The 23,741-nt window shown below is 42.7% G+C and overlaps 1 protein-coding gene across 1 annotated transcript in view; it reads left to right on the top strand.

The window, feature by feature from the left end:
• Positions 1 to 23,741, top strand: part of bltp3a (bridge-like lipid transfer protein family member 3A) — a 71,003-nt gene that overhangs the window by 31,161 nt on the left and 16,101 nt on the right. The window contains exons 7-18 of the mRNA XM_080444787.1: positions 1,458 to 1,628; positions 2,045 to 2,228; positions 3,778 to 3,864; positions 9,424 to 9,576; positions 10,592 to 10,821; positions 12,772 to 12,913; positions 13,315 to 13,508; positions 14,426 to 14,555; positions 15,544 to 15,894; positions 16,868 to 17,245; positions 18,272 to 18,404; positions 20,801 to 21,133. Coding sequence (XP_080300913.1) covers positions 1,458 to 1,628; positions 2,045 to 2,228; positions 3,778 to 3,864; positions 9,424 to 9,576; positions 10,592 to 10,821; positions 12,772 to 12,913; positions 13,315 to 13,508; positions 14,426 to 14,555; positions 15,544 to 15,894; positions 16,868 to 17,245; positions 18,272 to 18,404; positions 20,801 to 21,133 — 2,486 coding nt within the window. The remainder of the gene's footprint in view (positions 1 to 1,457; positions 1,629 to 2,044; positions 2,229 to 3,777; positions 3,865 to 9,423; positions 9,577 to 10,591; positions 10,822 to 12,771; positions 12,914 to 13,314; positions 13,509 to 14,425; positions 14,556 to 15,543; positions 15,895 to 16,867; positions 17,246 to 18,271; positions 18,405 to 20,800; positions 21,134 to 23,741) is intronic.

Genomic DNA, 23,741 nt, shown 5'->3' with positions numbered 1-23,741 from the left:
TAGCATTGCCTGAGTTTGGTGTTAACCACATTCCACCTAGCATCCCTATTCTGGGCCGTGTCATTATATGCAAAGATGTTCAACTTATCTTTTGAATAACTGATCCAACGGTTGCATTGCGTCCCGTTGTGTGCTTGTAGATTGGCTCATAGCAAGCATAGCCGACAGTCAGAATGTAACATACATGTTAACAGGGTTTTAAAATAATTTGTTTACGTAATAAATATATCTAGCCATCTGTACTCAGATGCCGAATATGGTCTGAAACAAAAATACAGATGCATATATGCTGGAAAATTATGGTATTTAACATTTTTACATGAGTAGGAAACTCTGAGATGCTACAGATCTCCTACACCCAACATATCACTAATGAGGAAGTCCAGCAAAAGATCAGCCAGCGTTGTGAGCTTGTAGATCAGCTATTTCCGGCACACAGTTAAGTATAAATCAGGCATTATGATGCCATCATGGCTCACTAAAGTACATTTTAGTCAACTAAATCCACTGTAGATTTAGTCGACTAAAATCTTGTGATATTTAGTCGACTAATAGAGACTATAACTAAAACAAAATAAAAATGTTTTGTCAAAATTAACACTGAGGATGAGGGAGACAGATGAAAAGCTGGGACGATTACATGGGAGTATGGTGGACTCACTTGAAACTCAGTGAGACAATGAGAGCTGGCCAGGCTAGACAGAGAGCGATGGAGAGAGATGCTCAAGTCAACACGTCGTCTGTGGTGCCCCAAAGATCCTCTGGGGTGATGGTATAGGATAGGATAGGATGATAATATGTCGACAAATATCTTTCTCACACATTTTCTCATGGCACAAAATATTTTCAATATTCTATTTTGCGGGACTAACAAAGGTCTCCCTTCCATGTCAGTTTGGGGGTCCTTGATGTGAAAATATATGAGAACCACTGCTCTATTGTAAGTGTATATGATTAGTGTGTATGTGTTTAGGTGAAGGACTGTAACATTCTAATTAGTGGTTGTGTAGTGTGTGTATAAGTGTGTAGAATTAGTGTTAATGTGTTAGTTGAAGGACTGTAACATTCTAAGTGTGTATAATTAGTGTTTACGTGTGTTTAGGTAAAGGACTGTAACATTCTAATTAGTGGTTGTATATAAGCGTTTATAATTAGTTTGTGTATGTGTTTAGGTGAAGGACCGTAACATTCTAATTAGTGGTTGTATATAAGCGTTTATAATTAGTTTGTGTATGTGTTTAGGTAAAGGACTGTAACATTCTAATTAGTGGTTGTATATAAGCGTTTATAATTAGTTTGTGTATGTGTTTAGGTAAAGGACTGTAACATTCTAATTAGTGGTTGTATATAAGCGTTTATAATTAGTTTGTGTATGTGTTTAGGTGAAGGACTGTAACATTCTAATTAGTGGTTGTGTGTATAATAAGTATGTATAATTAGTGTGTGCATGTGTTTAGGTGAAGGACTGTAACGTTCTGGCCTCCAAGCTGCTCTTCATTCTGGACGACCTGCTGTGGGTTCTGACCGACTCTCAGCTCAAAGCCATCATCCATTATGCCAAGTCTCTGAGTGAAGGCATGGAGAAGTCTGCTCAACAGAGGAAGAACATGACACACGACTCCCTGCAGGTAAAACACATATTATTATTATTATTAGTATTATGATAGAATGTTAGCCATAACCTTAAAGGTGCTGTGAGTGATATCGTTTTGGTTAAAACAAAAAGTATAGAGTGTTTGTTCAGTAACAGGGGTCTCCCTGTTTCTATAGCTCTTTTTACCCGCTTGTACAGCAAGCTGGTCTAGAAACACAGAAAAAGGGGGATGCTGTTTTGATTGGTTTGAATGACAGGCTTCTTTTCCCATCGTCCGCTATTGCTTATCCATGCTCCGGAGGGGCGGTCACAGATTCCATGCTCTGGAGGAGCAAGAGTTATGACAATATACTTTTTATGACATACATTTTTCTTTTGTGTCATCACTTCCATCCTAGCCTGAAAAAAGGTAACGGTAAGAAGGAGCTGACATGTTGTGTTGTGTTGCAGACTTCTCCTCCATCTCCCGGCATCCACACCCTGTGGTCAGACTCCGCCTCCAGCGGCCCCGCCGGTAACCCTAGCAACCTGAGTCAGTACTTTGACCAGTACGACGTCAAAGAGTCTTCATACCACACCTTCATCTCCCGCCTGGACCTGCACATCTGTAACGACAGCTCCTCTGTGGACCAAGGTTAGTGCACATCTGTAACGACAGCTCCTCTGTGGACCAAGGTTAGTGCACATCTGTAATGACAGCTCCTCTATGGACCAAGGTTAGTGCACATCTGTAACGACAGCTCCTCTGTGGACCAAGGTTAGTGCACATCTGTAATGACAGCTCCTCTATGGACCAAGGTTAGTGCACATCTGTAATGACAGCTCCTCTATGGACCAAGGTTAGTGCACATCTGTAACGACAGCTCCTCTATGGACCAAGGTTAGTGCACATCTGTAATGACAGCTCCTCTATGGACCAAGGTTAGTGCACATCTGTAACGACAGCTCCTCTATGGACCAAGGTTAGTGCACATCTGTAACGACAGCTCCTCTATGGACCAAGGTTAGTGCACATCTGTAACAACACCTCTATGGACCAAGGTTAGTGCACATCTGTAACGACAGCTCCTCTATGGACCAAGGTTAGTGCACATCTGTAATGACAGCTCCTCTATGGACCAAGGTTAGTGCACATCTGTAACGACAGCTCCTCTATGGACCAAGGTTAGTGCACATCTGTAACGACACCTCCTCTATGGACCAAGGTTAGTGCACATCTGTAACAACACCTCTATGGACCAAGGTTAGTGCACATCTGTAACGACAGCTCCTCTATGGACCAAGGTTATTAGAGTTTGGCATTTTTCATTGCTTATTCTCAACCTTTTTCATGTCAAGGACCACCATTTTGATATGCAGTAGGCCAGTGGTTCTCAACCTGTGGGTCGGGACCCCCAGGGGGGTCTCCACATGAATTCCGGGGGGGGGGGGGGGACCAGAAAGAGGCCATTATTGTCAAAATAGCCGATCTACAGATGTGCTATTTTCTCACACTATGTATCTGTGGAACCGTGTCAGGCTAAATGTAATGCCTCAACTCCTACAAAAGTGCTTGTCAGGGCGGGGGTCCCCAGTTCAAATTTGATTATTTTGGCGGGTCCCCAGTTCAAATATCATTATTACCCAGTTCAAATATGATTATTTTGGGGGGTCCCCAGTTCAAATATCATTATTTTGGGGGGTCCCTAGTTCAAATATCATTATTTTTGGGGGTCGCGGCCTGAAAAGGTTGAGAACTACTGCATTAGGCCACAGACCCCTGTTTATTACCATTTTCTGTACTATTCACTTTTCTGTTTTCGAGTTTGTCGATCTGCTATTTTCTGCGAAAGTTTTCCCAGAATATGGATGCTGGGGTATTTACTGCAGATATGCTGTTTTACTTTGAACAGATGGACATAACTGGACTTTTGATGTCAGTATTTTTTTAATCAAAATGCTGCTGTAGTCTGGGTAAAGGGGGGGTGCTTGGATTCCGAAATCAGGGAAAGGGGGAACTGAAGCCAAAACAACTGCTAAATACTATGTTATTGTTGACTCAGCTCTGTGGTGTGTGTGTGTGTGTGTGTGTGTGTGTGTGTGTGTGTGTGTAATCCATCAGTGGTGCATTATAAAAGCTTTTGAACCATTAGTTAACCCAAGATTTACTAATATTGTTTGTAATGTGATTGGCCTCTTCCTAGATGCCCCTCTCCCTCCGGGCTCCCAGGGTGCCATGCAGCTGACCTTCAGGAAGCTGGGCTTCGACTACTATCCCACCCACAGACCTGGTGAGTCTCTAAATGACTTCATGACTTCTCCGATTCTACAAAATGTCTTCTAAATCCTAACAGTTTTTTGAAAAAACTTATGTTGCTATGTCAGTGGTTTTCAAACTTTTTTGAAAACCACCGTTTGGCCACGGACCCCCATCTCAAAATATGTTGTTCCAGGGACCTCCAGAAGCAAAGATTTGAGTTACAAATGTTTGCTTTAAAAATATATATATTCAAAGATTTTCACAAATCTTCTCGAATAAACTAGTACTTATACTCGATTCAGCATTTAAATGGGGATTGGGGAAACTAACAGGGGGAACCAAAACAAAGCGACACTAAAAAACAGAACCAGCAACCGGAACCACCGTATTTTTTCTTTTTTTCTTTCAGTAAGCGTGGTCTAGACCGGATAACACGGGCCAGTTTGGAACGAATACCAGGCTTTCCTCAGAGGTGGAAAGTCTGGTGACGCGAGGTTACCTCCACCCAAACAGGTTTCTGTTTTAGCTCAAAAGGAGAAATGTTGGCGCTTGCACAGTACAGAAAGGGATGTTTGATATCAGATCAAAGAAAGAGGGCCCCACACTGTCTGGAACGTGCAGACAATAATCTCGCTGTAGAAATGTTGGCGTTTGAATGGGTACTCTGGGTACGACATAAAAGTTATGATTGCAGCTTTAAAAGACCACTTCACCCATTTTATTATTATTATTTTTATATAATTGGTCCTCACTAATACTCATTATAATATAGCCCCATTTCTGTCTACTGTCTCATTGGTGCTAGCTATGTTAGTGCACGACAGTAACTAACATATTCCCCAATTGGGCGGGCGCCTGGGCGGGGCTTCTTTCCTCTACATTAGAAGAGTTGGGAACGGTGGGCGTAGTCACATTCTAATACAGCGTGAATACCCAATCTCAGCACCGGCCTCAGTGGCGCACCTCGCTAATAATTAGACCCCCAACCCACTACTAATGGGAGTATGGGTTTGTCTCCCGCTTGAAACATCACTTTTTCAAACAACCGCAGACTACTTTTTTTCGCCGATAAAGTATAGTTTTGGACCGGACCGCGACGGAGGGGCGCAGTCTCAAGCGAACTTTAGCCACGAGAGGCCCCACCAAGTGCGCTAAAGATAAAGATAAAGATAAAGAAAACTTTATTGTCCATTAAATTGACATAAAATGGAAATTTGTCTTTGGCACACCAGCAGTCAGTTACAACAATAAAACATTACAAAAATACACAGGTGCATTAAAATACTATATAAAAATGCACTCACATTAACACAACAACAGTGGTCATGAGCAGTGGCGATTAGACTATTTAAACATTTTCTTATTTAAAATGTCCACAGCAGTTGGCACGAAAGACGTTTTGTAACCCTTCTTTTTTGCTAATTTTGCCCTAAGCCTCCTGCCCGATGGCAACAAGTCAAATTCAAAAACAGGATGGGTAGAATCATTGTAAATCTGAATAGCTTTTTTGGTTATGGAGCGGTTGTATATGTCCTGAAGTTGCAATTGTTTGTCTCCAATGATCTTACTTGCCTGGTTGACTACCTGGGTGAGCTTGTTTTTATCTCTAACTGAGAGGTTCCCAAACCAGGACACGATGTTAAAAGTGAGAACACTCTCAGTGAGTGATCTATAGACCATGGTCAGGGTGTGTTTACTGGCATTAAAACTTCTCAGTTTCCTGAGAAGATAAAGCCGCTGCCTTGCCTTTTTGTAGATGTTGTCTGCATTGGTCTGAAAGGTGAGTTTATTGTCTATGGTCGTTCCCAGATATTTAAAGTCACTGACCTGCTCCACTTCCTCCCCACTCATAGTAACAGGCCTAAAGATGGACCCTGAGCCCTCTGCTCTTGACCCCCCTCCCAAGCACAGTTCCTTGGTCTTAGTGACATTAAGGTCAAGGAAACTGCTGTCAAACCAGGTGGCAATACGGTCGATGTGCTGGGAGTAGGAGGGACTGGAAACGTCCTGCAGGCAGGCAACCAGGGCCATGTCGTCCGCGTACTTTATGAGAGAGAAGTCTTTGTTGTTTTATTTCAACTTATTTGTGTATAGGGAGAATAACGGAGGGGATAAAACGCACCCCTGTGGCACGCCAGTGTTTAGGACAAGGCAGTCAGACAGAGTGTTATTAATACAGACTCGCTGGGGTCTCTCTCTCAGGAACTCCCTATTCCACAAAATGAGATTGCTACTGACGTTCAGGTCACACAGGCGTTTTAGGAGAAGATGGGGTTGGACCGTATTAAAAGCAGAGGAGAAGTCCATAAAAAGGACACGGACGTATGTTTTGGGTTGCCGCATGAGTTGCCGTGCCGAACGTTGCGAAGTTCGCTTGTGCCTACTCAGCCCTGTCCGAGTTATGTACCGATAGGCACAGAATCTTAAATGATGTTGTGGGGACTGCGTTTGCCCCAACTGCCACTCAAAGTGACTACTGGCCAATCACAGCGCGTCTTTGCTGGGACTTCCCCAACTCTCAACTTCCGGTCCCCAACTCCCGTGCACTAACATGGCTCGCCTCATTGGTGGGGCTGTGGACAGTTCAGAAACCCGCCTACCTCATTGTATCGTCATTGATGGGGAATCTAAGCTAATAGAAGCTGAAATAGAAGCCGTTATTCTCGCATGAATAAAACATTGAATTGAAAAATTAAAATATTGTTTGAAATGACCAAGCTGCTTACAGATGATGTCACTGGTAGGCAGGTTTCTGAACTGTCCACAGCCCTCCTCTGAGACACAGAGTGAGTTAGACAGAAATGTTGGCATCTTAGAACAAGCAGTGAGGACCAATTACATGAAGATTGGATGAAAACGGGTGATGTGGTCACTTACTCATATGTTGTTGTTTTTTTTGTTGTTTTTTAATGGCCGATGTACAAACTCTGAGCTTGTAGATCTGCTATTTATTAACGTTTTCTTTGAAGATTCTTGCCTATATAATGACGTACCCAAAATAGAGACGGTGGGTTTTAATGTGGTTAACTGCCGTCGAGCCCCAGGCCCTTAAACACATAACTCACTCCCACTAAACTGCTAGTATGGAGGACGGCTGTTGAAGCAGACTAATGTCCTGCCCACTGGGATTACTCTCCAGTGGAATTCCTGCCGTGTAGAATGTGGAACAACCATAGAAATGCCTCCACTAGCTCACTGGCTGGCTCCTCTGTGTAGTTTTAACCCATTCAAAACCGGGAACGCATCGGTGTCATTATAGATTTCTTTGGCTATTCAAAAATCGTGAAAATGTGTGCAAATCTTTATATATATATATATTTATTTAAAGCGACTTTTTTTAACTCAAATCTTTGCTTCATGGGGGTCCATGGAACAAAATATTTTGAGATGGGGGTCCGCGGCCAAATATTTATAATTCCGGGGGTCCTTGACATGAAAAGGTTTGAGCACCACTGATATTATAGTTAGGATTTAGAAGTCTTTGTAGAATCCCCCAGAAGCAAAGATTTGTGTTAAACATGTTCGCTTTAAAAATATATATATATTCAAAGATTTGCACAAATTCTCCACGATTAAAAAAAAATAGCAAATAAATCTTAAAATCGGTCTAAATGGTTTAAGGTGCCGTGTGTGTCCACACCAAGCCTTTTATGAGCGGAGGAGAAGGAATCGCTTTGGATAGAATCATGTCTGGAGAGCTCGCATGCAGCGTCTATTGAAGCACCGCAACGTTCAAAGCTATCGTCCTTTTCTGTGCTCCAACATTGTGCCGTCTGCATGCAGAATTCCACAAGAGTGTTGCTCAAAAGTAGTGAAAATAGCAGCTCTTTTCACTATAAAAAAAAAAAGTAAACCCATTCAATGCGGGAACGCATCTGTGTTATTTTAGATTTCTTTGGCTATTCAAAAATAGCAGATATACAAGTTCATAGCTCGGCACCAAGTGCTATGAGCTTGTACATCTGCTATTTTCTTTTTTTAATTGTAAAAATGTGTGCAAATTCTTTGAATATATATATGTATACATTTTTAACTCAAATCTTTGCTTCTGGGGGTCCCTGGAACAAAACATTTTGAGATGGGGGGGGGGGGGGGGGTCCGTGGACAAATACATATCATTTTGGGGGTCTTTGACATGAAAAAAGTTTGAGAACCACTGATATTATAGCAACATACGTTAAAAAAAAAAAGAAGAAAAAAAAAAAACTGTTAGGATTTAGAATACCTGTAGAATCCCCCAGAAACAAAGATTTGAGTTAAAAATGTAAAAAATGATATACATTCAAAGATTTGCACCCATTTTCACGATAAAAAAAACAAACAGCAGATCAAGCTTGTAGCGCTATGTATCAGCTTGTAGATCTATGCTAGCAGATCTGAAATCCCAGAATGTCCTTCCAAAGTATAAAACTGTTCTTAAAGGAGAGATCCGCCCCTTTTTAAGTGTTATCTTTGATGTGTCGCAAATCACTCACCATCATTGAAAGGGACGTTGAGTTATTCCAGAGAGTCCCCTGTCGTCCAGTCTGTCGACCCCCTCCGTTGGCATAATGGGAGCCCGTGTAAGAGTGAAAATCGTCTATTATAACCGATGCAAAGTTAGTTTTTTCTCTACTACTGCTCATCGTGGAGTCTCATGATACTCAAACGTGCACTGAATGTCGCGAACGAGCTATCGTTCGTGCAGAAAGAGATGATGCTGGTTGCTTGTTTCTTCCACAGAACCTGGCGTCTGTGGAAGAAATAAGCAACCAACATCGTGATTAGCGACACATCAAAGATAACACTTAAAATGGGCGGATCTCTCCTTTAAATCATGGCTTCGGTTCAAATACTAATTGGACTTCGATGAACTCATCCCCTGGCTGGACCGTCCCTTGGATACCGCAGATAAATGTAGCTGCCAGAGCCTGCACATTTTATGATGTTTTCTATGGTCTTTTATTGTTTTGTATTTGTCTTGTTTTTGTGTTGTTGCCCCCTGACATCTCTTCCCCAAAAGGATGTTCAATCAATTCAATACAAAAGAGAAAAAGAAAGGAAGAAATCGTTTTAATTTCCATTTTGATTACAATATTTGATCATTATATATTATTTTATCTACCAAATGTGAGCTGGGAGAAAATGTATTAAATACTCAAGTTTGATATTAACCCATTCTATCCTGGAACGCATCTGTGTCATTTGACGATGTCTTTGGCTATTCAAAAATAGCAGATATACAAGCTCATAACGCGGCACCGAGTGCCACTCTATGAGCTTGTAGATCTGCTATTTGTTTTAAAAAATCGCGAATATGTGTGCAAATCTTTAAATACAAAAGCAAACATTTGTAAAATATTTTGTTCCAGGGACCCCCCCAGAAGCAAAGATTTGAGTTACAAATGTTCACTTTCAAAAATATATATATTCAAAGATTTGCACAAATTTTCACAGTAAAAACAAAATAGCAGATCTACTAGCTCATACTCTGCCATTTTTGAATAGCCAAAGAAATCTAAAATGACAGAGATGCGTCCCCCGGAATGAATGATTTTAAATGACAAAACACTAACGTCCTTGGTTGATTTCTTGTTTCTCCTCCATCCAGCTGATGGCTGTGGCCACTGGGAGCGCCACAACGGAGCCATGGAGGCCCAGGCCCAGTGGGCGGCCAAGCTGCTGCACCACTTCCATAGGAGAGCAGCCAGCTCGGGCTTCCCTGGACCGGAAACACACACTGAACACACCCAGAACCCACAGGGTAGGTTTTAACACATTAAAACCGGGAAAGCATCCGTGTCATTTTAGATCTCAGCGCGGGCTATTCAAAAATAGCAGATGTACAAGCTCGTAAGCTTGTACATCTGCTATTTTTTTTTTACATTTTTGAAAAATCTTGAAAGTGTGAGAAATACTGATTTAGAAGGCATTCGTAGAATCGGCCTCAGATCTTTATGGGTTTTAATAGTATACTGAATGTACAAATGGGGCCAGAGGACCCACAATGACAAACTAGGAGTAGAAATGAGTACAGTGAATGAGCATACAGTACATACGTTTGATATGGTTTGTTTTTTTATCATTCTTGTGTGTTTGCACCAGTGTTGATTTCGTCGACTAAAACTATAACGAACATTTTTCGTCGACTATCTTTTTTTCACTGACGAAATAAAAACTAAGCTATGATGACTAAATATATTGACAATTTTGTCAACTAGACTAAAATGTTAGTGAGGGACTAGTGGAGAAGAGATCCAGTAGAACTAAAAGTCATTTTATGTGGTCATTTTTGCGCTCGGGTTTTGGGCTCTGAAAATAGCCGATCTACAAGCTCACAACGCGTCGCAGCGCGATGCGTTGTGAGCTTGTAGATAGACTATTTTCAGCTTGCAACCAAGTGTAAAATCAGCCAATACGACGCCATCAAGGCACCGCCCAAAATACATTACAGTCGACTAAATCACCTGTAGATTTAGTCGACTAAAATCTGACGATACGGCCTGGGCCGTAGCGTGGCGGTCCAGACACCCTCTAGGCTGCAATGCCAGCCTGACAGCGTGTCGCGGGTTCGACTCCCGTTCCCGACGCCCTTCGCTGCGTGTCACCCCCCCATCTCTCTCCCCATTTCCTGTCAGCCTACTCTCCCTATCCCTCTCTAAATAAAGGAATAAAAAGCTGCCAAATAAAATATGACTAAAACTAAATGGAATTTGATTCAAAAGACTATGACTCAAACTGAATCAAAATTTGCTGTCAAAATCAACACTGGTTTGCAGATGGAGGGTCCAGTGTGAAGTCCAACCCTGCTGACAGGGACCCGACCTCCAGGAGGAACTCTACCGCCTCGTCCACTTCAGGGCCTCCTCCAGGGACCACCTCGTCCACTTCGGGGCCTCCAGCAGGGACCACCCCGTCCACTGCGGGGCCTCCTCCAGGGACCACCGGCCTGAAGAGGCTGAGGTCCAGCTGTGTGGTCATCAGGATGGACGACTTGGATATTCACCAGGTAAAGATCTCCATCCACCATCCACTAGAACTAGTGGTTCTCAAGCAGTGGTCCGGGGACCACCAGGGGTCCTTGGGGGGGGGGAGGGGGTACCAGGGGGTCCCCAGCGAAATTAGTTAACATAGCGAGTGCTGCGCTATGAGCTTGTATATCTGCTATTTTTGAAAAATCTTGAGAATGTGTGCATATCTTTGAATATATATATTTTTTTAAAGCGAACATTTTGAACTAAAATCTTTGCTTCTGGGGGGTCCCTGGCACAAAACATTTTCAGATGGGGGTCCGCGGCCAAATGTATATCAATTTAGGGGTCCTTGGCATGAAAAAGGTTGAAAACCACTGCACTAGAGCAGTGGGTCTCCAAAGTTTTTTGTCTCAGATCACCCCTGTAAATCACTGTTGTTTTTTTCATCCATGGCACCCCTGAGTTACTTTATATTACCTTATACTTATGACATATTACGCTATGTAAATAATATGTCAATCTTTCCCGCTAAGATAGAGTATGTTACAAGGAAAACTAAACGTTTTCTTTAGGACTATAGGAAAATAACTTTATACTTCACATTTAACCACTTGAATCCCAGCATCCCTATTCTGGGGGTTGCAACGTGTTGTGAGCTTGTAGATCGTAGTGTTTATTTTGACAGCAAACTTTGATTCAGTTTTAGTCATAGTCTTTTGAATCAAATTCTGTTTAGTTTTAGTCATATTTTAGTCATCTGAAATGTTTTAGTTTTTGTCTAGTTTTAGTCAACATAATGTATTTTGACGGTGCCTTGATGGCTGATTTTACACTTGGTTGCATAATTGTAGCAACCATGAATGGATTAGGAGAACTACCAACACCAGAATCTTTTTAAATAATACTAAAAATAATATTAGAATAACGTAATAACGATTAGAATAATCAACGTTGATGTAGAGTGGTCGAATAGTGGTTTGATATTCGAATATTCGACTATTCTGTGAATGCCCTAATCTGCATTGGTTGCTGTGGTAATCATGCAACGACATAGGCCAGTCTAAACATAGCCAAAGTGTGTGATATAATAAAACACTAGATTATAAAAAAACAAATACCTCAGTGAGTCTAGAATGAATAGAATCCTCCTCATCACACTGGAGAAAACCCCCTGTGAGAGAAACCTCTGCCACTTCTTCTTTTTTTTACACCTTTTTCACAGTGTTTGCTTTGCTGGTGAAAGTGGGACATTACCCAGGTTATTTATAAAAGAAGAGGCTCATACATAATTATGTATTTATACTAGTGTCTGTGTTTGATAGAAGAACAGAAACAAGGAAGCGGTTCATTCCACTTCTGTTCTATTATGAAACTTCAGTTCAGTAACACCTGAAGAAAGACACTCTTTGTCTTTATTCAGGTATCTAGAGGTTATACTATATATTGTTGTCTTTATTCAGGTATCTACAGGTTATATTATATATTGTTGTCTTTATTCAGGTATATAGAGGTTATATTATATATTGTTGTCTTTATTCAGGTATATAGAGGTTATATTATATATTGTTGTCTTTATTCAGGTATATAGAGGTTATATTATATATTGTTTTGTTTTTTCATGCATCTAGAGGTTATATTATATATTGTTGTCTTTATTCATGTATATAGAGGTTATATTATATATTGTTGTCTTTATTCAGGTATGTAGAGATTATATTATATATTGTTGTCTTTATTCAGGTATATAGAGGTTATACTATATATTGTTGTCTTTATTCAGGTATATAGAGGTTATACTATATATTGTTGTCTTTATTCAGGTATATAGAGGTTATATTATATATTGTTGTCTTTATTCAGGTATATAGAGGTTATATTATATATTGTTGTCTTTATTCAGGTATACAGTATAGAGGTTATATTATATAATGTTGTCTTTATTCAGGTATCTAGAGGTTATATTATATATTGTTGTCTTTCTCCAGGTGTCCACAGGGGGGCGTCGCAGTAAGAAGACTCAGTCCTTGATGTCGTGTAACCGCAAAGCTCAGCGTTTACCGGACAACGTGCCGGTCATCCACCTGCAGTTCACCGAATACTACTTCCCTGACAACCCTGGCTTTCCTGGTATGTTAATAACATCATTTATAAAGCACTACGCGCGCACACACGCACGCACACGCACGCACATAGTTACTTTGCAGATATAAAACATACATTAACCACTTCAGCCCTAATTTATACATAGGCTATTTGAAAATAGCAGTTCTACAAGCTCACAGTGAGCTTGTAGATCTGCTATTTTCAAACATTCTTGAACTTTTACTTTTGGTACTTTTAAGTATGTTTTGATGCCAATACTTTTGTACTTTTACTCAAGTAACATTTTAAACACAGGCCTTTTACTTTTTTATATATTTTTATATTGTGGTATTGCTACTTTTACTTAAGTAAAATATCTGAGTACTTTTATGGAATCCTAAATGTATAACTTGAAGCCTTGTTGCTTTTGCTTCGCCGTTCCGCAGTGCCCACGTCCAACCTGTACGGCCAGCTGAACGGGCTGCAGGTGTGCGTGGACGTGGCCAGCGTGCTGTGGATCAACGTGTTCGCCAGGGGTCTGCTGCGGACCCTGGACCAGGTCAAAGCCTTCTACCACCTCCAGGACAGCAGCAAGCCCGACGAACACCTGGACATCCGGCTGGACGCAGCACAGCTTAAGGTGTGTGTGTGTCGGCCCGTTAAGACCGGGGAACGCATCTGTGTGTCATTTTTTTCTTTTGGTTTCTTTGGCTATTCAAAAATAGCAGATATACAAGCTCATATCTGCAAAAAAAAAATGTCTGGAAAATGTGTGCAAATCTTTGAATATATGTATTTTTAAAGTGAACATTTTTAACTCAAATCTTATTGCTTCTGGGGATTCTACAAATGTCTTCTAAATCCTAACAGTTAATTTTTTGTTGAAAAAACGTATGTTGCTATAATATCAGTGGTTCTCAAACTTTTTCATGTCAAGGACCACCCAAAATGATATGTATTTGGCTGCGGACCCCCATCTCAAAACGTGTTGTTCCAGGGACCCCCCAGAAGCAAAGATTTGAGTTAGAAAATATAAATCAAAGATTTCAACACATTTTCACGATTATTCAAAAATAGCAGATCTACAAGTTCATATGAGCTTGTATATCTGCTATTTTTGAATAGCCAAAGAAATCTAAAATGACACAGATGTGTTCCCGGTTTGAATGGGTTAACCACATCACATCAACCCCTTAATTTCCTACTCTGGGATGCAGGCAAACGTTTGGCAAAAAAACATGAAAATAGCAGCTCTACAAGCTCACATGTTTTGAGCTTGTAGATCAGCAATTTTTTTGGAGGGAAACCCCTGATGGGTGGAAACCTTTTGAGTTTAAAAAAATCTTGTAGATTTTATATTTGTGCTACTTTTGTGTGACACTGTAGTATGTTGAAGTACAACATTAATTTACAAAAAAAAAACATAAAAAGTTGAAATGAACTGAGATATGAGGGGTTCTGCCTGGCAACAACGTCATCGTATCAACCAACCAAAAGGCTTGTCTCTTTCTCCTACCAGCATAAATGCATCGATGTGGTCTTGTCTCTCCGGTACAGGTGGTCTTCCCTCTGGACTCTTCCATCCTGGACCACCCGGAGCGTCCCCAGTCCCTCAGCGTCCTCGTCCCCCAGCTGACCGTCAGCAACACCCGCCACTGTCCCCACGGCACCCGGTCCGACCTCAGCGGTATGTCGTTGGAATTCGGGATCAATCAGTTTAATTGTTTTAGGCAAGAGGAGTCAGAGACAATATTCTAGGGTGTTGATGCTTATGCTTTAGAACATTTACTGATTCACTGCCAATCACGTAGATCTATGCGAACCGCTTTAAAGCCGCCACGTGCCAATCGCGTAGATCTACGTGAAGTGAATTTTTTTTTTTTTTTTTTTTTTTTTAAATGTTATTTTTTTCCAATTTCACCCAAAGACCAAGGAGATATGATTAGTTGAAGATCTAGACTCCTATCCACTTCCTTGTTAACTTAAAACTTTAAAATGCTGTATTTCGGCTCCTGAGTACTTTTTTTTTCCAATGAAAAACTCTGGCACTGGCTAAAAAAATATGAAAATACCTCTGGCAGTTAATGTGTTAAGATCGGGAACACATCTGTGTCATTTTATATTTCTTTTGCTATTCAAAAATAGCAGATCTACAAGCTTATAGCGTGGCATAAGTGCCGCGCTATGAGCTTGTAGATCTGCTATTTTTTTTTTAAACATGAAAATGTGTGCAAATCTTTGCTTCAGGGGGATTCTACAAATTTCTTATAAATCCTAACAGTTTTTTAAAAACGTATGTTATAATATCGGCGGTTCTCAAACTTTTTCATGTCAAGGACCCCCAAAATGTATTTGGCCACGGACCCCCCATCTCAAAATATGTTGTTCCAGGGACCCCCCAGAAGCAAAGATTTGAGTTACAAATGTTCGCTTAAAAAATATATATATATTCAAGGATTTGCACAAATTTTCACAAATTTTCAAAAATAGCAGATCTACATGCTCATAGAGTGCCACGCTATGAGCTTGTAGATCTGCTATTTTTGAATAGCCCAATGCATAAAATAATGGTTATAGTTATAAGTGAAGGTTAGATAATAAAGGTTGGATATAAACAACCATAAATAACAATATAATACCACTATTCTTCTTATAATACCACTATTCTTCCTCAGGGACCTACGGCAGCTTCTCCGCCCGCCCCTTCTTCCGCCTCGCCCCTGCCAAGCCCCGCCCCTTCCCCCGTGACCGCAGTGCCTTGAACCCGCTGCCCTTCGCCTTCCTGCAGCACACGCAAGAGGAGGGGGCGGAGCCTCAGGCCCTCCCCGACGGCGACGGCAGCGGGCCGCCGCGGCGCCGCGACGTTTGGTCGGTCAGTCTGTCCCGCGTCACGCTAGGCTTCGACGGAGCGCGCCGCGGCCCCCGAGGCAAGACGCAGCCCTTCGTGGAACCCTTCGCCCTGTCGCTGTGGATGTGCCGCCCGGACGCCTTTCACCGCAGCACGCCCACGTCCTCCTCCACCGCAGGTAGGTGGTGCTTGGAAAGTAACTTGCTTTTAGAGTTGTTCAGATACCAATACCCAGTTATTGGAAAAGCTGCCGATACTACCTAAAATGGCGGTATCGGTGAGTATGCCAGTCTATGCGGAATGCTGGGGTTTCTTTTTTTTTATTTCTTTTTTTTATCCCGCGATTTTTGTAACCCATTTTTTTCACCCGGTGCCAATTTCCTAAGTGATCCTGGGCGCTACACCAGCCCTACACCAGCACTACACCAGTCCCCCACAGTAGGGAGGCCAGGGCCGAGCTCATGCTTCCTTCAGGCATGAGAGCCAACTGACTTCTTGTCACCTGACAGGGGGGAGTTTCCCTGGTTGGACGTAGCGCGTGGAAGGAACACATTATTCCAACCAGTTCCCTTCCCCTCCATCAGGCGCCCCGGCTGTCATGGGGGAGGCAGTATAGTGACCAGGATTACTACATGTTTTTGTGAGGGTATTAACTACCCTAGGAGACACGGGGAGAACATGCAAACTCCACACAGAGTAGGCCCTTTCGCCAACCCCACCTAGGGTATGGGCGCTGATGACGCGGAGGAGAAGACACGCCCCCAGCGCCCACAGCGTCCCCCGGCGGGAATCGAACCGAGGACCTTCTAGCTGTGAGGCGACAGCGCTACCGACTGCGCCACCGTGCCTCGGAATGCTGGGGTTTCATTTAAGTAAAGGCAGGCAGGCAGCCTCTGTGGATAGTTTTAAAGCACAGGTCAAGACCTATTTCTTCACTCTTGCTTTTGGTTGATTTTTAAATCTCTGTGTTGTTATTCATGTCCTCACTGTTTTGCCTGATTCACTGCCTTTTTGCTATTATTTTAATGTTGTTTTATGCTTTTCCTTTTCTTTTTTTGCTTCATTGTTAAATTAGTTGCATTTCATGTGTACAAATACAGTTTATTATTATTAAAACAAATAAAACTGTATACTTCCTCCGCTGCCTGCAGATCCCGACACTGTCCTCCAGCAGTCCTCCTCACAGCCACTAGGGGGCGAAGTCTCCTCCTCCGGCCCGGATGGCGGTGGGGAGCAGCAGGTTTCGGAGGCGTCCGTCCACCTCCTGGTGCAGAGCATCACACCGCTGAGGGCGTGGCTCAACCACTACCAGTACGTGGCCCTGCTGAGGATGAAGGACGCCATGTCCCGCCTGGGGGCGGAGCTGGGGGCGGGGCCGGGCCAGGAGGAGGAGGAGGAGCAGGGAGGTGGGGGAGGGGCCTCCTCCCTCCCCACCGTATGCGTGGCGCTCCTGGTGGATTCTGTGGAGCTGGGCCTCCTGCTGCCTCCCTCCTCTACGGAGCCAGAGGAGGAGGTGCCTCACACCCCAGGTAACTCCACCCCCACCCCCTAGCACTCACCTCTTCAGACTCCACCCCACCCCCCTAGCACTCACCTCTTCAGACTCCACCTCACCCCCTAGCACTCACCTCTTCAGACTCCACCTCACCCCCTAGCACTCACCTCTTCAGACTCCACCTCACCCCCTAGCACTCACCTCTTCAGACTCCACCTCACCCCTTAGCTCTCACCTCTTCAGACTCCACCTCACCCCTTAGTACTCACCTCTTCAGACTCCACCCCACCCCCCTAGCACTCACCACTTCAGACTCCACCCCACCCCCCTAGCATTCACCTCTTCAGACTCCACCTCACCCCCTTGCATTCACCTCTTCAGACTCCACCTCACCCCCTAGCACTCACCTCTTCAGACTCCACCTCACCCCCTAGCACTCACCTCTTCAGACTCCACCTCACCCCCTAGCATTCACCTCTTCAGACTTTGTTTTTGACCGTTAGTTGTTGTGCCGGTGAGGTAAGAAACCCTATGGGAGCTTATGCGAGAACCTCACCATTTTACATTATGTATAATTTGAAAAGCATATGATAAAGAAAATAGGACAAACAATAAATATAAAAAGTACATACTGAGCAGAAGAGACAAAAACAAAAAAATGTTTTGAACAAAGCAAAGACATGATGCTACTATATAGTCATGTGAAAAATAATAAAGATTAGAAAATCCATACGTGACAATATAATGGAAGTCTATCATCTAGTTCAATGGGAATACCACTCATTTTCAACATTGAACCATGTCATAATATACAAAGAGTACACCTTCCGTATGTCACTGATCACATGACCTCAACAATCGATTCCCCAGTTCTAGGTGACATAGAAGGGGGGGGGTTCCTTATTTCCACACAACAGCTCTAAGGTATATTATGACATGTTGAAAATTAGTGGTATTCCCCTTTAATTCAATTTACGTATTAGGTTTGGGTTCCAAATGTGATGGAACCCATTCCGGTTCCTATGACTAAGCGCTAAATGTCTCCATTGTAACTTTACAGAGACAGACAGTCAGAGCATGACGGACTCAGACGTGTCCCCCGCCCATCATTCCAGTCATCAGTCTGTCCTGGAGGACTGTGGCGTAGTGAACGGCGTGGCCGCCGATGGCTTCGAGCAGGAGGGACCCGATGGGTAAGCCCCCCCCACCCCACCCCTCCACAATTATTACACAATCACCTGAATACAATTATTTGAGCTAACAGGTCATTATTTTGCATAATCATTAATCAAATCAAATCATAAGATCAAACTTTATTTATAAAGCACATTTAAAACAACAGAAGCTGACCAAAGTGCTGTACAAGGTTGAGACAAACAAAGCATCAACGCATCAATAAGCGCCCATTGGCGCACAGACAAATACAGTGCATTATAGAGTACAGAAGTCGTTCATCCCCTGGTTCGTAAGGTAATTTCTCTATGGAGAATAACATTGGGTCATCTTAGAATCGTCTCATATAAGAATTGTGGTCCAAAAATAAACAAACTGTCTCTGCGATATTGTCAGGGAGGAGGTTCTGTATCGTTTATGATTGTCAGTCATTTGATACAGTCTGTTTCTGGTGAAAATTTAACTAATTCGGCGGAAGTAACATTAGCTTTTTCTCACCGTCAGTTCATGCTTCATATCCATAAGAGTCAAACCGCCGGGATCATTCGTTTATTTTTGGAACACAGTTCTTATTTGACGCGATATTAAACACGTCTATGGGAATTCAGAACGGGGGTGGAAAACCTCGAACCAGGTAGGATGTGTAAATTACGTCAGACTTCGGTGCTCTATTAGTATAGGACACAATAGCAGCAGATTAAGGGCAATTAAAAGCCAAAGAGAATAGGTGGGTTTTTAGGAGGGATCTGAAAACCCCAATGGACTGGGCAGAACGGATGGGGAGAAGGAGGTCGTTCCAAAGCGTGGGGCCGGCAGCAGCAAAAGCGCGGCCACCCCTGGTCCTTATATTGGTCTTTGGGACGATCAGTAGCGACTGATCAGCAGACCTTAGGGCCCTGGCTGGAGTATATGGATCTATGAGCTCAGCGAGGTATAGTGGAGTAAGCCCGTTTTGAGATTTAAAAGCAAATAAAAGGACGTCTTTTTGTGCCGGTGAGAAGGCGGGCCGCAGCATTTTGGACCAGCTGTAGGCGCCTGACAGATGACTGCTCTAAGCCGGTGTAGAGGGAATTGCAATAATCGAGTCGTGAGGAAATGAAGGCATGAATGGCTATTTCTAGTTGTTGTCGGGGGAGATAGGCCTTAACCATTAGAATCGTTTATGCCAGTGGTTCTCAAACTTTTTCGTGTCAAGGACCCCCAAAATGATATGTATTTGGCCGCGGACCCCCATCTCAAAATATTTAGTTCCAGGGACCCCCAGAAGCAAAGACTTTACAATTGTTCGCTTTAAAAACATATATATATATATATTCAAAGATTTGCACAAGTTTTCACAATTTTTCAAAAATAGCAGATCTACAAGCTCATAGCCGCCACTCGGCACTCGGTGCCGCGCTATGAGCTTGTAGATCTGCTATTTTTGAATAGCCAAACCATAAAGTATGGTTAAAGTGGTTAAAATGATTGTGACACTATAGTAACTCATTTTGCTGGGGACCCCCTGGTACCCCTCCAAGGACCCTGGAGGTCCCCGGACCCCACTTTGAGAACTAATGGTTTATGCATTACTATGTGCTCCCGATGCATTCTGGAAAAATCCATCAGAATTTGCCTTTTCTTCTTTTCTTTTTTTTTAATGATTGATTGAATACTTTAATAAAACTTCCAAAAGTACATAGTTACAGTCAAACATTTGGGCTAAAAAAAACCTTGGGGACTTTTTTCCATTGTGGACCTATGCAGGTTTCCGTTAGCCGGTATTTACCAGCCATTGACCGCAATTTCTTTTTAATTGGCCGTTAATTATAAAGATCACCGGTCACCGTGGCCGATTGGGAAAATGCTTTTATTAGGCTATTTTATCATTTAAGCCTATTATTAATATTATTATTTAGATAAAGTAACACAACATTGCATTGCAATACGTAGTATACAACCAGCCCGTATTCGAAATGTACTTGAGTAAAAGTACAAAAGGCATCGGCATCAAAATATACTAGTACTAAAAGTAATCGTTATGCACAATGCCCATTTCACAAGTTTCCAAATGTATAAAATCCTTTGAAAATAGCAGATCTGCAAGCTCACAACGCGTCGCTTTGCGACGCGTTGTGAGGTTGTAGATCTGCTATTTTCAAATGGCCAAAGTATATATAGGGCAATGTATGTTTTACAAAGTAACTAGTAACTGAAGTTTACAAATAATTGTAGTGGAGTAAAAGTATAATATTTGCCTCTGAGATGTAGTGGAGTAGAAGTAAAAGTACAGACACTTGGAAACACACAAGTAAAGTAAAACAAATACAGCAAAATGTTACCTAAGTACAGTACTTGAGTAAATGTACTTAGTTACTTTACACCACTGCAATTAGGTAATTCATCACCATTATTTGTCTCGACGTGATGGTGACAGGCCTGCTGACGGGGTGGTCGTGGAGGAGGCCTGTGAGGCCGTGGAGGAGCTGGAGGACGGGGCGACAGAAGGAGGGGACGGGCTGGGGCCTCAGGAGGGCGCTCTGGTGCTCTCGCCCTCCCTCTCCCCTCCCGGCGGTCTCTCCCGGGACCCTTCCACCTTCAGCCTGGAGGGGGAGCTGTCCAGCGCCCTCAACGTCACCAAGGACGTCACCAAGGACGCCCTGAACGTCTCCCTGGACCTGACCAAGGGGGCGCTGTCCATCACCAAGGACGCCTTCAGCATGTTCAGCCGCGGCTCCGGCATAAGCAAGCTGTTCACCCCACAGCTAAAGTAAGTCCTATGTTAAAACCACGAATGTACATTTAATTTGAATTCAATGAAGCTGTTCACCCCACAGCTAGACTGCCCCAACCCTCCTGATTTCTTGTATAGAGGGGCGGGTGTATAGAGCCGGCGAGAGATTGCGCCTGATCCTAATTGGTTCACCGATCTGTCCGTCAACCCCCGCCCCGTTAACACAACATTACGAGCGACGCCCACTGCACTCTGGTTGGTTGGGAAATGAAACACTTCCTCATACCGAGTCCACCGACTCGCTGGGCCAGGCTTTTATTTTTTAGCAAAACTAAACAATAAAAGCCTGGAGATCGAGGCTACCCCACAGCTAAAGTAAGTCCTATGTTAAAACCATGAATGTACAACTTATTCATTTAATTTGAATTCAATGAAGCTGTTCACCCCACAGCTAAAGTAAGTCCTGTTAAAACCATTAAGACCGGGTACGCATCTGTGTCATTTTAAGATTTCTTTGGCTATTCAAAAATAGCAGATCTACAAGCTCATAGCGTTGCACTGAGTGCCATGCTACAAGCTTGTAGATCTGCTAATTTTTTTTTAACGTGAAAATGTGTGCAAATCTTTACAGATGTCCTCTAAATCCTAAGTTTTTTAGTAAAACGTATGTTGCTATAATATCAGTGGTACTCAAACTTTTTCATCTCAAGGACCACCCAAAATTATATGTATTTGGCCGCGGACCCCATCAAAATATGTTGTTCCAGGGACCCCCCCCAGAAGCAAAGATGTTAGTTAAAAATGTTGTTTAAAAATAAAATATATATATTCAAAGATTTGCACAAGTGCTCAAGATCTTTCTAAAATAGCAGATCTACAAGCTCTGAGCCTGTATATCTGCTATTTTTTAATAGCCAAAGTATAAAATAATGGTTAAGGTGGTTAAAATCTAAAATGACAGATGCTTTCCCGGTCTTAATGGGTTAATGTACAACTTATTCATTTAATTTTAATTCAGTACAACTTGCACCCTGTCCGTGTGTCCGTCCGTCCGTGTGTCCGTCCGTCCGTCCGTCTGCGAGCAGCTAATGTCCGCCACTGTTGGCCCGATCGCGCAAAACTGTGGGCACACACTCCCTTTGTATCCTGCAAATCGGTACAAATGATCTCTGTCGTCAAGTGATCAAGACGGAGCTGTCCAATTTTTCATATTGCGTCCTGTTTGGCGAATTCCGAGCATTGCTGGCTACCTGACCTGGCGGAGACCTGTGCTCCAAGGAGCACTTTTTCAAGTTTGTTACTGACTTATTACAGGTATAAGCTGCAAAATGTTGTTGGGAGTTATCCCGCAGATTATGCAGATGCACAAAGCAGCAGGATCAATCAAATATGCAAGTGTCACGTACAAAGCTTGAGCAGAATTTCTCAAAGAAAGAACCAGTGATCAAGCATAGAGACTGTGTACACTTTTGAGGTATTTGTACTTTACAATTTACAACGTAATTTTCAATACTTTTACTTCTACTCCACTACATCTCAGAGGCAAATATTGTACTTTTACTCCACTACAATTATTTGAAAACGTTAGTTACTAGTTACTTTTTTGTTTTTGATTATTATTACAAAACATACATTAACCAACCCTATACATTTCGGCCATTTGAAAATAGCTGATCTACAAGCTCACAATGCGTCGCGAGTACTTGTACTTTCGGTACGTTAAGTATATTTTGATAAATTTAGAATTCCGGGCTTTCACTTGTAATGGATTATTTCTCCATTGCAGTATTGATACTTTTACTTAAGTACAGAATTTTAGTACTTTTTCCACCACTGCTTTTTTTATAATGAGCAAACTGTCCACTGTACAGTTAAAGTAAGCCGCATGTGTCAGTCGGGGACCTCGTATGCCTAAAACTGTTACTTTTAACGCGTTGCATCGCGGCACGTTGTGAGCTTGTAGATCGGCTATTTCTGCAACGTTTGTGTGACACGGTAGAATGACGAAGTAGGGCTTTAATTTACAGGGAAAAAAAGAAGAAGAAACACAAAAAGGATAGGTTTCTGCCCGACCACAACATATTCCTATACAGGTGCAGCAGTTAATATACCTAATCAATTGTAATAGAAGTGGGGGTTCAGTGGCTTGCTCAAGGGCACATAAGCGGTGTTGGGAGGAGGGGTAAGTGGTGGCCATTCACTTCCCCCATCCAGATTGTTTCTGCCGGTACGGGGAATCAAACCGGGAACCTTTTTGGTTACAAGCCCACTCCTCTAACCGTTAGGCCATTGGTTCTCAAAGTGGGGTCCTGGGACCCCAGATATCTTGAATATGTGTGCACATCTTTATTCTTTTAAAGGTGAACATTTTTAACCCAAATCTTTGCTTCTGGGGGTCCCTGGCACAACATATTTTCAGGTGGGGCTCCGCGGCCACACACATATCAATTTGGGGGTCCTTGGCACAGAGACGTTTGAGAACCACTGCTTTAGGCCACCTTAGTGCCTGTAACTTTTGATTGTATCTACTGCTGTAACTGTCAGAGCAACCCGATATCACCCCAACACAGTGAAATAACACGGATTGACAATTCCATAACTAGACGACTAGAAAAACCCCAAAAGCTGTGCATAGCTGCCGCGA

The sequence above is a fragment of the Gymnoscopelus braueri genome (genome assembly GCF_963280865.1).
Source record: "Gymnoscopelus braueri genome assembly, chromosome: 12".
In the NCBI taxonomy this organism is placed as follows: domain Eukaryota; kingdom Metazoa; phylum Chordata; class Actinopteri; order Myctophiformes; family Myctophidae; genus Gymnoscopelus; species Gymnoscopelus braueri.
This window is presented reverse-complemented; position numbering and strand designations above follow the sequence as displayed.